Consider the following 15,949-nt stretch of genomic DNA (forward strand, 5'->3'; position numbering starts at 1 on the left):
TTCTGGAGCTTATGGGGATGTTCTAGCAGCTGAGGATCAGCTGCACCTAGCAGCCAGCCAGCTGCAGTCCCTTTATTCCAGCCAGGCCTCTAGGTTAATGTGCTGGGAAGCAGTAAAGGCAGGTGTAATGGCTGAGTGTTTCAAGATGGTTGTCCTAGACATTGAAATCCTTTACACCCATACGCAGATCTCTTATCTGAATCCCGTGTTATGTGTTTCTGCACATCAGGACATGTAATGGAGAATGAGCACTGGTTTGTTGCATCACATGACGGAAGCAGACTTTTATGTGAGGTCGGGTAACAGAGGTACCACCGTCATGTTGGGTCATGTGATAGCCTTGACTTTTGTCACAAGACCGCTAGCATATTTCCCTGCCAGCAAGTTTGATACCCCACTGGAGATGGCACTTCTCTAGCTGCAGATCTATTTGCCGTGAAAAATATGGCACATTGAAGTAGACAGTCTGCAATGTAGCACTGCGTTGCAAATACATGTGAGACTGTGCCATAGAGGAGAAGCTTCTGACGAAGTCAAAAAAGTATAGCTCATACCCATCTTGTGGGATTTTATAGGCCTTATTTCCAGGACTAAACACATTAGCCACACTCTATTCTGAAGGGCCATCCTAGTCATGCTTCCAGAAGTCTCTTCTCTTCAAAAGGAAAGAGGTAGTAAGACTCATAGTTTGAGAGCAATGAAGGTGATCAGGAGCTCCCCAGTGCAGCAAGTGTTTCCATTGTTTTTAGGATCTTTTATTCTTGCATGTTAGAAAAGGCAGTATGTGACTTCAAAAGACAGAACAAGAAAAGAGAGGGAGGGAAGAGGATTGCACTTCCTGCAGGTGATCTGTAATCCTGCATGTTTTGCATTTTGTTCTCTTTTGGGCTGCAATGCTGTAGGTCCTCTTCCAATAGTATGGGTTACTCCTGAGTATGAGTGCTTATAGATGCTAGATTCCAGAATCCGTTCTTGTCCCTCTGACTACTTCAGTTTGAATAGCTCAGTTACATGTTTCTGATATAAATGGCTATTCTTTTGTGACAAGAGTCTGCTTTGTTGTAAAACCTCTCCTGTCTAGGCTGCCTGGGGTGAATCACTGGTTCCTTTTCATGCATTCCTTATACATACCTGCTAATACTGTCCTGCTCTCCAACATCATCATACACTTCTTGGTCACTCTCTGGATGTTTCACAGCAACTCTGGTAGATGGTTGTTGCTTTCTTCTTAAAGAATCATAATCAATCTCCACCATGGTTGTTTTAATGTAGCCATCTAAATGAATGAAACCATGTAATTAGGCAGAGATAGTTTTAAAGCTCATGGTAAAGAGATGAGTTTAACAAAAGGTTCAGAATCAGTGAGTGAATTGTTTTGTATGATCTTTGAAAACTTTCACAGAAATGTCTCATTCCAAGCAGCCTCAACTTGAGTGTCCATCTGTCTACACAAATACAAATCTCAGATCTGTCTCAGATCTCCCCCCAAACCCTCCTCAGCTGGTGTCAAGTTAACTTCATCTTTATTTGCTTCTCAGCTACAGCAGAAGAATTTTCTATGCAGTCTCCGGGAATCATAGGGCAAGCTCCCTTTCTTAGCTAACCTTGGGACCACTGCAGTCTTGTGGCATATTTTAGGGCAGTCCATGACATAAAGATTCTGACAGGTCATTAGGAGGGAGAGACACTTTGTTTGCATTGGTTTTGCTTCAGGTTGGTAAACACGCTGCAGCTGCATTGTTATCCTCTTGTCCCTGGATCTTTGCTAAAATGATCTGGTTATACCCCTGGGTGCAATGGCTTAGGAGAAACTTGCAGCAGAGCAGTTGGCCTGAGATTGGGACCTCTGTCTCTGCTGAGGGGAATTTTAGACAGGTGTACTGCCTGTACGGAAGAGAGCATGAACGGATTTTCTCAAAGGTGAAAAATGCTCATGCCATTTCTTGAAAATGGAAAATCCCCCACTCCGCTGCTTCTGAGTGAACCCAGTTTTTAGTGTGCTTCCCCTCAAAGCTGTAACACATTGATTTTTTTCTTTTATTTAAATGATCAGAACTGATTTTCCTCTGTTGTTTGGTCTTCTTCACAGGCCGTTACTGGCCTGTGAACATTGAAGGCTGAAGCACTGGTGAAACAAATTGGGCTGTACCGTTGGCACTTGGAAGTGAGAAGCCTTGTACAACTTGCAGTTTTGCTGAGGCAAGAATTGGTTTGTGAAAAGTAAACTAATTAAAGGTAAATTAATTAATCGACCACACATGCTCAAGAAAATACCCTTCTCCCAGCCCTCACCAAGATTTGTTTTCCTATGAACAAAACGATCCATGCAAAAGACATATTTACAAAACTTCGAAGTGTCACAGAAAAGCTGATATTGGAACTTACCTCTTGAGATCATCTTGGCCAATCCCCTTGGCCAAGCAGGATCTGTTAGAGCAGGTTGCCCAGGACCATGCCCCATCAGGTTTTGAAGATCTCCATGGATGGAGACTCCACCACCTCTTTGGGCAACCCGTTCCCTTGCTCGGTCACCCTCACAATAAAAAAGTGTTTCCTGATGTTCAGACAGAATTTTATGTGTTTCAGTCTGTGCCCGATGCCTCTTGCACTGGGCACCACTGGGAAGAGCCTGGCTCCATCTTCTTTACACCCTCCCATCAGATATTTATGAACAATTATAAGATCCCCCCCTGAGCCTTCCCTTCACCAAGCTGAACAGTCCGAGCTCTCTCAGCCTCTCTTTGTATGAGACACGCTCCGGTTCCTTAATGTCTTTTTACATCCAGTACTACAAAGTGCTCAGCTGGTATTGTCTAGTTCTACATGTGTGAACTGTTTTACTGAACTTATTGTCATTTTAGTCTCCTTAAAAATCAAGCAAGTGCTTTTAATAATTTTCATTGATTTTATGGATCAGTCTTTTAATGTCTTTGCTATAACCCAGGAGCCAGATCATCAACTCCTTATCATACTCATAGATCCACTAATGATATTTATACAATTAGAGAAACAACTTGGATTTCAGACATAAAATAAAATCTAGAAATCAGTTAGAAACTTTCCATAGGAATAGGAACAAGACAAACACTTAAAACAGGACCTTATATTCTCTGCTTCTATTTTAGGAACACCCATGTTATTTTTAATACAAAACCATGAAAAAATGCTATCCTTGTTACTTGCACGGAGCCAAGTTCTGGTGCTATTTGAAGGCTGACATGGAATTACCTCTCAATAGGTCCATGAAGATCCCAGCATATTGTTCCTAACTTATTCTAGTGCCTGTAGATGTTACATTATGTTGTACAATAACTTGCTACTATGAACTAAGCCTTGCATGCCAGCTAAGGACAGGAGGGTGAGTTGTGGTAATTGTTTACTTTGGTGGCCAGTGACTCAGCCTTGGTGAGGCTACTCCTTGATGTAATGCTCACATGTTTGCTGTCATACAGTAAAAACATTCAGGAGCACAGTGAAGAAACAGAACTCACAACATCCTTTTATCCTGCCCAGCCACTTCCCTTCTGGGTTGTCTGTGAGGCGAATGATTTCAATCTCATCCCCCTGTTTGACAGTCAGCTCATTCTTCCCTCCCTTGTGGTCAACACAAGCTCGTGCCTGATGAAGGACTTGGATGGGTCCCGTTAACTGCAGAGAAAAAGCAACAAAAGAAATCACAGATGTGGAAAAATGGAGCTCTTTCCCAAACATTCAGACAAAAGAGAAAATAACTGTAATGATTATTTGTTTCATTGACATTTGAAACGGTCTAGGCAAATAAACAGAAAGGCATCACTCCTGTTCCCAACTACCCAGTTTAAATTAATAATCAGGAATGAAAAGAGAGGGCAACGGCATAGCAGTAGAGCAGCTGAAGAAGTAACTGGCAAAATCACAGAAATAAAAAGACTAAAACCAACAGGCTAACCTATGGAGCCTTTCACAGGTTCACAAAACAGACACGTATTTCATTCCAGTGGGCAGCTCCATGTAGTTCGAGCAGAACTACTCATATGTGTAAATGTTCATTAACATTAACATGAATAAGTCTACCACATAATGTTCTGTGTTTACAATTCTACTCTATAAATGATGCTACAAGTACTCACAAGAGATGATCACACTGTTTACCGGAATTCAAGATTCTCTTTGTGAGATCTTTAGTATATGTTACGGAGAACCCACTTTGGACTGTAGTATCTGTGGCTTTAAGATATATGTGGTCTTGCAGAGGCCTGTGGCTCTGTTGACAATTATAGACTAGCTCAGGAATATCTATCCTGTATAGGTGGTGAAGAAATGGGAAAGAAAATATGCACTAAGATATATTTGTTTGCATTTAAGAATAATAACATACTTTAATGGCTGCAAGAGAGCAGTCTGCAGTCTGAAAGCATGCAGTGCACTAATGCCTACACTTCACAGGAGTCGTCTGAAAAATAGACTTGGGGCCTGACAAACACCAGCTAACCCACTATTATTAACTATTGGTATCTTCCTTTAACATTTGCTCCTCAACTCATGTCAGTCTCTCCACAGCAGACCAAGGCCATGATGTGAGAGAATGACCGTGGCTTTACTGTGTACAGACCACAATAGGAAGAAAAACAAAGCTGCCCACTATGTACAATGACACTGAAAGAAGCACAGTGGAGCATTGTGAACAGGCATTAGTTAACAGAAAATGACTGGCAGATTTGTAAACTGCGGGAGCATGCTGACCACCAGCTATATAAAAATGATATAAAACAGAAAGAACTGTCTCATCATTTAGCCCCTAGGATTTGACAGTGACCGTAGCTCCCCTACATGTGCCTTATTCCCTTCCTCCCTGTTTAGACTGGAAGTCTCTTTAGGTCTCTTTAGACCAAGGCAAGGGCAATGTGTTGCTATATAATGTTGGAAACTCCTAAGGATTGGATACTGTTGTATCTGCCTGCAGTGGGGCAAAAACCACTAGGTATATGGGATCCAATTCCCACTTTTATTAAGGACTTTTGATGCTATTCTAGTGATGTAAATGCTTTTTAAACAGAAAAGTGAAAGGAAATGTTTTTAAGGCTTTTTTACATAGAAAGAACATGAGAAGGGAATTTAACGAAAACTATAAGCACTAAAAAAATGTCTTTGCCCTCAGTACAGAGCCTGAAGCCAAGCATATGCGAAACATAAAAGGGCAGCTTAAACCTTTATTCAGAATTTGGCCAGGTGCTTGAACTACCTACCATAACAAACAGTTTTGTAGCCAGCTGAAAAGTGTATTTTGAACTTGGCAATGCTACATAATGCTTCTTACATGTCTTTGGCCAGATCACGAAACAAAAAGCTTACTTTGAACTTCTTCCTTATTTCCTGCTCTTTCTTCTCTTTTTCCTTTTGTTCTTTCTTCTCTTGGTCCATTCTTCTCTTTTCTTCCTTGTCCCGCTTTTTCTCTTTTCCCCTTGATGATCTGAAAGTGCATTGCCAGGACTCAGTGTAGCAGTGAAGCAAATCTCACTGGAGCTTTCTTACCCGAGGTTAACAAAGAACTACATGTGATGCAAAATGACTTCTCCCAGTGAAATCAACGCTACAGAATCTAAACCCTAGTGTGGCTGAACAGATAGAGTAAGCAGCCCTTTCTCTTATATTACATATATAATTTAAAGTGGCTGTCCTCAAGAGGACAGTATGCCGGAAATGGTTATCTGGAGGTAAGAGACTGGCTCTACATGTGCATGTCCAAACACCTCTGAGCTAATTTTGGCAAGCAAGCTTGGAAACTGGTAGCAGTCTAGGTGTTCTGGCACTGGCTGCAGCTGTTAAATATTTACCCAGGCCATCAGTGGTTGATGCAGCATGAACTGAAGCCTGAGCTACCACTGGACTGCGGTTTTAAACCTAATTGCAACCTGTTCCAGGCGTCTACAAAAATGACAGTCTTCTGCACTGCATCATAAATGTGCCTATCATGCCAGGGTACATTGCCTGCTGTGCCTCATATACTGGACGGTACTGAGATCTGGGCACTAGGATGTAATTAGGACTATAGCTGCAGCTCTGCCATGTGCTGCCAATGGTTTGGCTGAAGAGCTGTGCTTTACAAACCCTATGGAACTGATTGAGTGGGCTCCCTCCTCTTCCTTTTTTGGTACTTTTGCTAAACTGATATACTCAAATTACATTAAAAAAAGACTGAATGAGGATCACTTGTTTTGGTTATATAGTTTTAAAATTATCTATTTTCGAAGGGAATTCAACAATAAATTCTTGCTGAAAGTCACTCTACATCTGAAAAAAGTTTTTTTTAATAGGAACTTTAGACCGTTACTTATTCCAAGGGAATTAGAGCTTTTCTTTGGCTATTGTCATACAGTGAATCCCATACATTTAGACATTAGCAGGGCAAGAGACTCCTCAAAGTAAAGGGCTAAATGGCAGAAGAATGACCAGAGATCATATTCTGGCTCTGTAGCTATGCTAGGGGACTCAGGCCATGAGAACTGTAAATCCAGCCTCTCATCGGAGTTCTAAGTGCATTTACCTGGAAAGCAAGAAAAACAACCACAACAAAAGATCTATCTGGGACCACAGTATCTAGAGGCTGAGCTTATTTTTCCTCTTAGGCTGTAATTCCAAACAGTGATTCAGACATGTTCCTTAGATCAGAAATCAGTCCTGTTATCTAGATCACAGTAACCACATGGTTTTATTGCAGGCGTTTTTCCAGCCCAGGGCATACCAGATCTAAGTAGGAAAGAACTGTGAACAACCTGACTTTCTCTAGGTGAAATGAATGAACACAATAATGCCTGGCAGGGACTGCAGTGGAATCACACTTTTGTGCCAGGTGAAGTATCTTTGTTAGCAAGCTTTTAGTAATAAAGATACAACAGGTTATAAAGTTTAAAATTACTACCTGATGTCACTTATGTCTTCATACATCTCTCCATCACTTTCTTGGCCCTATAAGAAAAATTCAGTTTTCAATTGGCCTTTTCAATTTGGAAAGACATGAAGAAAATGGACCTGATATGTAAGCTTCATACAAACTATATAAAAACATTTATAGCAAAATGTAAATACAAATTCATTTAATCTTCCCAAACCAAGTTACGACATTTTTTAAACCCACTATTCTTTTTCTCTGACTTTGTTTTTACGATACCACAACTATAAAGTCCTGGATTGTTACAATCACACTAGCACATTGCTTAATCGAAAGTGGATGTTTTAACTGCAGTGTTAGTCCTAGAAAGCCTTTATCTGTGTTGAAGATTGCAGTGCCATGATGAAGGTGCCAGGGTTAGCAGTAGTTAAACTGGAATGCTAGGGATCTAAATGGGACTCAGATTCGGGTCCCAGAGGCTGTTTTAGTCCTAATACAGCCAGGTACTTAAAGACACGATACAAACCTGTGCTTAACTGAAACAAGTGGTTTATTACTAGACTAGAACAGTGTCCTTGTTTCTGGAAAATTTCAGTGAAGTGGAATGTCAGTGGAAATAGAAGGGGTGGTTTTGCTTTTTTTTAAATCAATTTTTGCTGTCTAGCCAGCTTTGATAATTAGTTCCAGTTTCCTCTGCTTACCCGGTTTTATTTCTGTCCTTCACAATAAGTGCGTGCTTCTACAATTTACTCTCAATATACTGGATTCATTCTGCAATTAATTTTCTAATGCATTGAAGGGATTTTACTAAATTTGTAAGTTTGTGCTGGAAAGGATAGGTTTATCATGGAGGACAACACTTACCCCCTCTGTATTTCCATGACCTATATGACAAAAAGTAAAAACAGGGTATTTATTTTTTGCTGTACAGAAAACAATTCATTCTAGTGTTAACTATTTACAAACTGCTAATGATAGTGATATTAACTAGAAATATGTGCAGGCTCCTGGCTTTTAGTGAGGGTATGAATGCAAAAATCAGCGTTTTTCCAGGTTGCTTTTGTAGTACACTGTAAATTAGAAATATCTACAAAATAGCATATTTCACCATGCATTTTTAAAAGTGGAAAATTTGTTTTAATGATTCTTTTGTGACATAGATGAACTTACCTATGCTATTTGTTTACAAAAATGCCTATTTATACAAGAAAGTAATTGTTAAAAACCTAATAAATCCAAACAGACCTCAAAGAACTTGCTTGCACCAGCCCAACAGCTGAATAATGAGGCCAAAGGCTCTTTTGCTAAGCCAGCCTCTACCCTGGGCTGCAGGAGAAGAAACTCTGTGAATCTCCTGCTTCCTCCTTACTCTGCAGGTAGTTAGGCAAGAAAAGAGCTTGGGCTCAGTTTCAGCTCCACAGCCCACATTGCTGTACAGCAGGGATGGCTAGCACACTAAATGATGCATACTGCGCCTGGCACAGACCAAGTCCTCTTGAGGAGAGATCAGAAGGCAGATTGAAATTCTTTGTGCCACAATCTGCTTCTCTGGCTGCTCCTGGTACAGCATAGTGACTCACTGCCTCTTATTGAAGGCAAGACCACAAAGCGTCATTAAAAGCACAGTCAACAAATTTTTTTTTATCAAGTATGAAACAATGCCCGCTTCACCAGAGCACACAACTTCAACTCTGAAAGAGCAGCATTCATTTTGGTTCAGATTTGAAAATCTGGTAATTTATGGTCCCAGCATATTTCTAACCAGAAAAAGGGGGGAGAGGGAAGATATTTAAAGCAGTTCCTGACAGTCTGACATGTTAATTATAGAACAGTTAGTGTTATGAGACAACCGTCTTCACCCATAAAACTGCAGAACCAGCATAATTAGTTACACAAGTCACTCATGAATACAATATGCTTTTGCTTATCTCATAAATACAATATGCTTACAGCTTCATATAGCTGCCATTAATTAAAATGTATGTATCTTACCCTGTGAAACAAATTCAACGTCATCATAATTTTCTTCATTGTCTGGACTTCTGTAAATATGAAAAAGTGGACATGTGAAACCTATGAAGATGGTTGCATGGTTGCATTTTCATTCACCATTGTTGTGGTGCTTTTTTCAGCTATTTTGTATAATGGCTGGACAGTCTGTTGAGCTGTGTATGCTACTTAAGTACCCACAAGATTCCCTAAATTGTTCTTCCTGACTGTGACTCGTTTTTTCACGTGGGGACACCTTGATCCTGAGTATAAAAGGAGAAAATGAGCCAAAGGCGCTCAGATACCACGGAGATGAGCGTGGTATGAAAAATATAATAGGCAGATGGGCTGGCTGAATGGAAAGAATCTGTTGGGCTTTTTAACCATCTTTGCAGGTGCAGGCTTCTTACACAACACACAAGCAGAACACCAGACTTTTGCACAATGTTAAATATAGCTCTAAGACTTGCTCCTCAACTTGTAGAGCTTAAGGTCTAAACAAGGGACAAGAGAAAACATGGTATAAGGTTAGGCCAGGTAAAAGGTCTCTGATGTTGTTAGATTTAAAAGTGCTGTCAAACAGAGAGAAGCAAGAAATTGAGAATGTAACTAATAATAACATCAGGGCCTTTTAACTTTATAATAGTTGAAAGAAAACTAGGGCTGACAGTCATCATCACAGAGGTGTAAACAAAGAAAGGACTTGAAAACAGAAAGTGATCTTCTAAAATTGGCTTGACGGAGAAAGCACCGAGACGGGGTGAAAGAAAACGTGTCAGCACCCAGGCGCATATTTTCAGCAGAGGGGAGAGTCCAGAGGGCACGCAGGGACGGGAGAGCAGAAGGACAGCCTGGAGGTAAACTTCGCAGGTCCCTGAAGGCAAAGAGGACACGCTTGGCTCCCAAGCATTTGGCAAGGAGGGTATCCAGGAGGGCTTCTGCAGGGGCCGCGGAGCGGCTGCCGGCGCCGGGCGCTCCGGCCGCTAGATGGGGCGGTGATGGCAGCAGCTTCCCGGGGCCGCCGCCGGCGGGGCGGGGGGGACGCTTCCCACAGGCCCGAGCACGGCAGCAGCAGCGCGAGGCTGATGTTGTCACACCATCCGTGCCAAAATACGGTATGCGTGCTGACACACACCTCTCTAATGCCTAATACATTCTCCCTGTCTGCCGTTCGCTGCCACGTGCAGTAGCTGCTGGCCGGAGAGCGGCTCATTATTCAGGCTCAGCTTGTTTCCGGTCAGTTTTGACACTAGACCGAAGTGCTTTTAACTCCTTGTCGCTGGGAGGTTCCCCTTTTGTACGCAGCTCTTCGAAGAAGGATAAAGAAGGGAGCCCCATATGCAACAGAGGCTTCTCAGCGTTATCACAACAGGTCACGACGCGGCTCCTGGTGCAGTTTCACAACCAGTGCTGAGCTCAGTTCCTCTGGCTTCCAAAACTGCTTCCTGGGGTATCAACTCATAGACCCGACCCTCCCGGCCCTCATCCCCCAAAAAATGCAGAGGAAAGCTTCAGTTATTGATAAAACTGATTTTCTACCAGCGTATGAAGTCTTTGAACCCTTCTGGATTAAAAAACCCAGGGGGGTGTCTGTTCCCTCCCCCCTCCCCTTACCAACAGGACAGAAAAATGTGTTGTTATAAATAAGACAATTTAGGGAAACGACTGAATAGATGGAAGGTTCAAGCTAATCAAAACTAATTCCAAACAGGCCAGGGACAGTGTAGGACAAGGAAGGTGGTGTGGGACCTCACACCCCCAGAAACCTGGGACACCTGCAGCCTTAATCTGCTGCTGCATGAGCAAAGTAATTGGCAGAAAAAGGTGAGAAAATAAAGTCCTTGGGGTTTATGTTCACTTACATTGTTTCAGAGCTGGGCTTGGTGTTTCTGGGAGGCAGGCTGGGAGCTGCTGGGGACTGCAGGGACGGGTGAGAGGCTGGCGGAGGAGGTGGCAACTGCATAGCAGAGTGTGGTGGAGGTACAGGTGGGGAGAGTGCTGCTGAGGAAGGTGCTATCTGTTTCAAACCTTCATTTTTAGGGCCTGGAAAAAAGCAGAACAGACTGAATTTATCAAGCAAACAGCTGAGGAAGGAACCTCACTGTTTACATGAAGTATTAGGATGAAATATCAGTACTTCACACACCCCAGAGCAAATATATTTTGTTGAACCTGCTTCTTAGATATATTTGGTGCCTTATTTTACCAGAGTAGAGAGGCTCTGCCTAGAAGAACGTACTGCCTATAGAAGGCCTTGAAAATGTCTTTGCCAAGATATGAACAAGACACAAAAACATGAGTTCATCCAGTATATAAGTTCTTGTGCTTTAAAACTAAATTATCAATTAATTCTACAATTTGCTTGAAAAGACCAGCTGCAGAGTTTCATACGAGCACTGATGCAGTCTTGCTGGAGTTTTCCTTGCTCAGACACAGAATTTTAGGGGAAGGGATGAGAGATGAAACGATATTTTGGCATTGATTAAGAGGTGTACGGGTCTCTGTACATCTTCAAGTACATTTCTAATGTGAGTTGTAAAAGGCTGGACTTAATTTTCTAGCAAGCCCATAGTAGAAAAGTGGCAGTTTGAGAAGCTGCACAGAAGCTACACCCTCAACAAACAGGTGCAGCCTTAAAAACAAGACGATGCCATGCACCAGGCACAGAAGCCATAATTACATGAGTGAGGTGGTGTGCATGTGTGCTGCACTGAATTCATGCTCCAGGTATAAGCCACAACCAAACCATAGTAACCATTGCTTTGAGAGTTCATGCTGAGAGAAGTTATTCAATACAACCAAATGAAATCACTGTTTGGATGTCACGATGTTAAACCTAGAATTTTGTTTCAAGTATCGTGAGTGGATTACAAGCTACCCAGAAAGAATTGTCCCCAGCTGTATGGAGGGAAGTCCAACAAAATCTAAGGAAGAGGAAAGCAGAAGGAAAAATCAAATTCACAATTCAGTTAAAACCAATTACAGTCGAAAAGAACCCCCTTGTCTTCTGGAGATTTTCTTCAAGTTCACACCTGTATAGTGGAGATTAAAATCTTGTCAAGAAAAAGAAACTTTCACTGCGTTGGAAAAAAGTGGCTTAAACATAGAACAACGACAAATATTTAGTAATGCTTAAAGTTACAAAAACTACTGAAAGAGTTTTCTTCAGCTGCTTGGGAGTCTGAAATTCTGTTCTTGGGATAGACAGGAGAAGGGGAATCGGTAACTACTAGAAGGACCTCTCGTGTCACACAGAAATCAAAGCAAAATTACCAAGCCTTGACAGTTTTTCTGCTTACTAACAAAGAACTCAAAAATTTCGGGATAAATTGGGCTCCATGGCTGCTTGGAGCAACTTCTCAATGTATATGTCATCAACAGTGCATTTGAAACCTGTTAAGTTCCTCCATTACTTAAACAGCAAAGTACTAAAAGTCCCAATACTGCTGATTACACAGGTGAATTCTTTGGTGTTTTTGTTAAGGAATATTCATCTTGCAAAAGCAGATCCTTACAATTTAAGATATGCCAAGATTAAAGTTGTATGGTATCACATATCTTGTTATTCGCATGTCTTTTTATAATTTTATTCAAAAGTATAGCCCAAAAGTCAAGTGAAATAATCCTTTCACTTAGTACTGAGGAGACTACAGCAGGGTTAATGTGTGCCAGCTGGAGAGAGCCCAAAGGAGAAGAGTGAGAATGATTAGAGGTCTAGAAAACATGAATTCCTCAATATCTCCATGAATGGAGATATTGAACAAATGGTGGTTGTTTAGGGAAATAATAAGACTGAGGGAGAACAAAATGAATACCTACGTCTCTGGCAAAGAAGAAAGGGATAATTTTTTTTTTCCCTTCATTTCCATGGTGGAGAAGGCAAGAAGTAATGTGTTTAAAGGCCAGCAACATTTGTTAGGAGGCACTTTCTCATTGTGAAGGTGGAATTCCCATGGCTTGAGGTCCATGTTGAAGAAGTAGGATAAACTTATGGCACGAATAAGTTCTAGTACAATTGTTATTACCCTACGCATGGGGATGGACCAAACAACTTCTTTACGTCCCTTCCAATTCAATGATGACACCCTCTGTTTCTAGTCCTATATTTTACAATACATCACATTTGAAATACTTGCCCCTATATTGAACCCAACAGCTGGAGATCTACTAAAATGTCATTTTGGCTAAAACTTGTCTTCCAGAAAGATGTCCCACTTGTTTGAAGACAAGAAAAAGAATGTACCACTACACTGTTTGTTTGGTTAAGTTCACTCACTGTTAAAATCTGCATCTTATTGTTTTCTAAGTTCACCAGGCTTCAGGTTCTATTACTTTTATTTCTACCTTTGCATACTAGATCAAAAACCTTTTTATAACCATTTTTTTTTACCCATAAGGTATTGATACCACTGAGCTTAACCAATATCTCAGATTTCTTTCTGATAACTTTAAAGACCCAACCTTTATAGTCTCATCTCAAGGCATTTTTTTTTCCATCTAGCAAATAATTTGTAGCTATTTCTGTAATCTTTCCAACTTTTCAGTGTTATAAAAAATCTGGCACTGGAATTCTACACAGCATGCACTTGTCTGCCACATGCAGTGATGAAAATTACAAGTTGTTCTTCATCTGGCCATATCTCTACTGATTGCATCCAGGGGGTTTCAGTATTTTCTCTGATTGTCATCCCTCCTCCTGTTTTGGAAGTGCAGGCACCTGAATATCAATATCAAGCAAAAAGCTTTTATTGAAAAACTGTGTAACTACATGAAGATTCCTTAAGGGTAAAACTCCAAGAATTTAGGGTTACAGGCTGGCAACCATTATGCATTAGACTTTTCTGTCACATCATTGTCCTTACTCAACTGTAGAGTTGTTTATGATGTCTAGATTTTTTCCCACAGCATTACACTACCTTGTTTCACAGGTATGATTTACATTTCTTCATTCTACACATATATTTGCATTTGAGTAAAGACAAACTCTGTTTAAATGAGCCAAGATTATACATGATTGTGCTCTTGTTGTATCTTAGTCTCTGAGGACTGTGTGTTCACATTTAACTCTTCACAGTCTTTATTTATCCACAGACTTTGTCAGCTATAATCTCTTATTGTTCTAAAATCCCTGATAAAGATGAATAGCACTGACCATCTAAGCATGTATCTGCAGTTGAATTCTTTTAAGCAGATTCTAAATAAATAAAGAAGCCAGAAAGTTTTTTTTTCATAAAAGCCATGTTAATTGGTATTAATTATACTCTCAAATTTTTGTGTTTTAACAGGGAATCCTATATAAGTTTTTCTGTGGTTATGTTTATTTTGCCCTAATATGTCAGGCATATATAGTGTATATGCACAACATGCATACATGCATTATGTTATCATACAGCATTACTTCATTGTGATTAGTTTGTAGGACTAAGGTAAAAATTTTGCCCAAGTCTCTGTGCATAACACTTCTTTCATCTGATGTCTTTTGGGAGCAAAATCCAGGCAATAGGAAACTGAGCCAGGAAAGGACACCACATGCATTTTAGATTAAGTGCTGATTTTTAAATATAAGGGCTGATCTACCTGTCCCTTTTAATTTATGTACATTGCTGGAATCTAACAATGACTAAATGATCATCATATTAATGGTAACACTGTTTTTTTTTATTTTCTAACTATTTGAACTGACTCTTCCCTGCCTTTAGAGCTGTAATTACCTACACTTACACTGACTGAGACCGATGTGGGTGTGAACTGCTTTAATTCTAATACTGAAAATAATGGGATGAGTTAGGTAGGAAGGTGGTATTCAGTATGAAAAAGCTGTTATAATCAGGCCCACAGAGCCAAAGCTATCATAATGTTTCAGTAGTGGTTTTTTTTTTCCTATTTTAATGGAGCATTTAATTTTGACTCCAGTTCCATCTTTTTGTGTCTCTGAGACACTTGGTATTCTGAGGACACGGAAAGGCTCTGTGCTGCTAGTGGAACTGAAGTCAGCTCTGGATACTCAGAACAAGAAATCAAACTGAAACTACATCCTGGCTTCACGTGCACCCAAAGCACTCTCATCACAGGAAAGAGTGTTAAGGGCCATCACTGTGTGGTAGCTTTGACCACTAACACCTCAGTTTCCAAATAGCCTCTTGTCTCTTCTTGGGACTCTCAGCTTTTTCACATGCTGTGCCCCACTGAAGAAACAGATGCAGAAACTGAAGCTCTTCATGAAGAAATGAAAGAACAGATAAAAAGGAATGAGTTCCTCAAAACCTGTGCAGCTGTATAGTGGCTAAGAGAAACTTGCCATAGAAACTGTCCATAGAAAGTACCAAATAGCCCATTACACTGCTGCTTGTGGTATTAAACTGCTTTAATCACGCCTAGAGCTTCAGCACTTACAGCAGAACTGCGCACAGAACACTGCAAACACTTCTCTTGTGTTCTTGGGGGACCTTCTCAAACAACTTCCATACGTGCAGCGACCAAAAGGTCACCTACATTCTTGGAGAATGTTTATTTATCAGGAAGTTCAGGACACTGAAGTTGTCTTGATGTAAAACTTGTGACTTTGACCCTTGCTATTCCTGGCTTGTGAAAAGGAAATAATACCTCTTTGGTAGCAAACATAACATCTAGAGAAATATCACATCTTCCCTTCATGTCTAGATACCCTGTGTTCAACAACCTCAGGAGAAATCAACCTGCGTTTAACAGTGGTCTATAATTTCCATGCTTCTCCTGTGTGAACTCAAAAAGAGACTAGTAAAAAACCCAAAATAAGTCCAGCTTTTTGGAACCCATGTACTCTATGTAGTCAAAAGCAAATTTCAGGGCAGGATGAGAAAAAGATATCCATTCTCACCTTGCTAAAATCTTCAATGCTGTCCTGAGATGGTAATACCAGAAATATGTGGCAAACTGAAGGGAAATCCCAGCAGTGCCTGGAGTCCTTATTGGAGTAACACATACAACAAGCAGTACTTGGTGGGATAGAAATCTGATGGGAACCAGTACTTCGGCCAGGGCCAGTTCTCCCCAGTCCTTTTCAAAATTGTAAAATAAATTGGACTCATGCAAGGGTGATATGGGCTCCAGTAC

At 40.7% G+C, this 15,949-nt stretch overlaps 1 protein-coding gene across 5 annotated transcripts in view; it reads right to left on the reverse strand.

Moving 5' to 3' along the window:
* Window positions 1-15,949, reverse strand: part of FYB1 (FYN binding protein 1) — a 69,821-nt gene that overhangs the window by 15,838 nt on the left and 38,034 nt on the right. For all 5 annotated transcript variants that reach the window (XM_076362198.1, XM_076362194.1, XM_076362193.1 and 2 more), the window contains exons 3-9: window positions 10,720-10,900; window positions 8,861-8,910; window positions 7,733-7,752; window positions 6,899-6,945; window positions 5,332-5,449; window positions 3,492-3,648; window positions 1,132-1,276 (exon numbers count right to left, since the gene is read on the reverse strand). In XM_076362198.1, the coding sequence (XP_076218313.1) occupies window positions 1,132-1,276; window positions 3,492-3,648; window positions 5,332-5,449; window positions 6,899-6,945; window positions 7,733-7,752; window positions 8,861-8,910; window positions 10,720-10,900 (718 nt within the window). The remainder of the gene's footprint in view (window positions 1-1,131; window positions 1,277-3,491; window positions 3,649-5,331; window positions 5,450-6,898; window positions 6,946-7,732; window positions 7,753-8,860; window positions 8,911-10,719; window positions 10,901-15,949) is intronic.

The sequence above is a fragment of the Aptenodytes patagonicus genome, chromosome Z (genome assembly GCF_965638725.1).
Source record: "Aptenodytes patagonicus chromosome Z, bAptPat1.pri.cur, whole genome shotgun sequence".
NCBI classification, from domain to species: domain Eukaryota; kingdom Metazoa; phylum Chordata; class Aves; order Sphenisciformes; family Spheniscidae; genus Aptenodytes; species Aptenodytes patagonicus.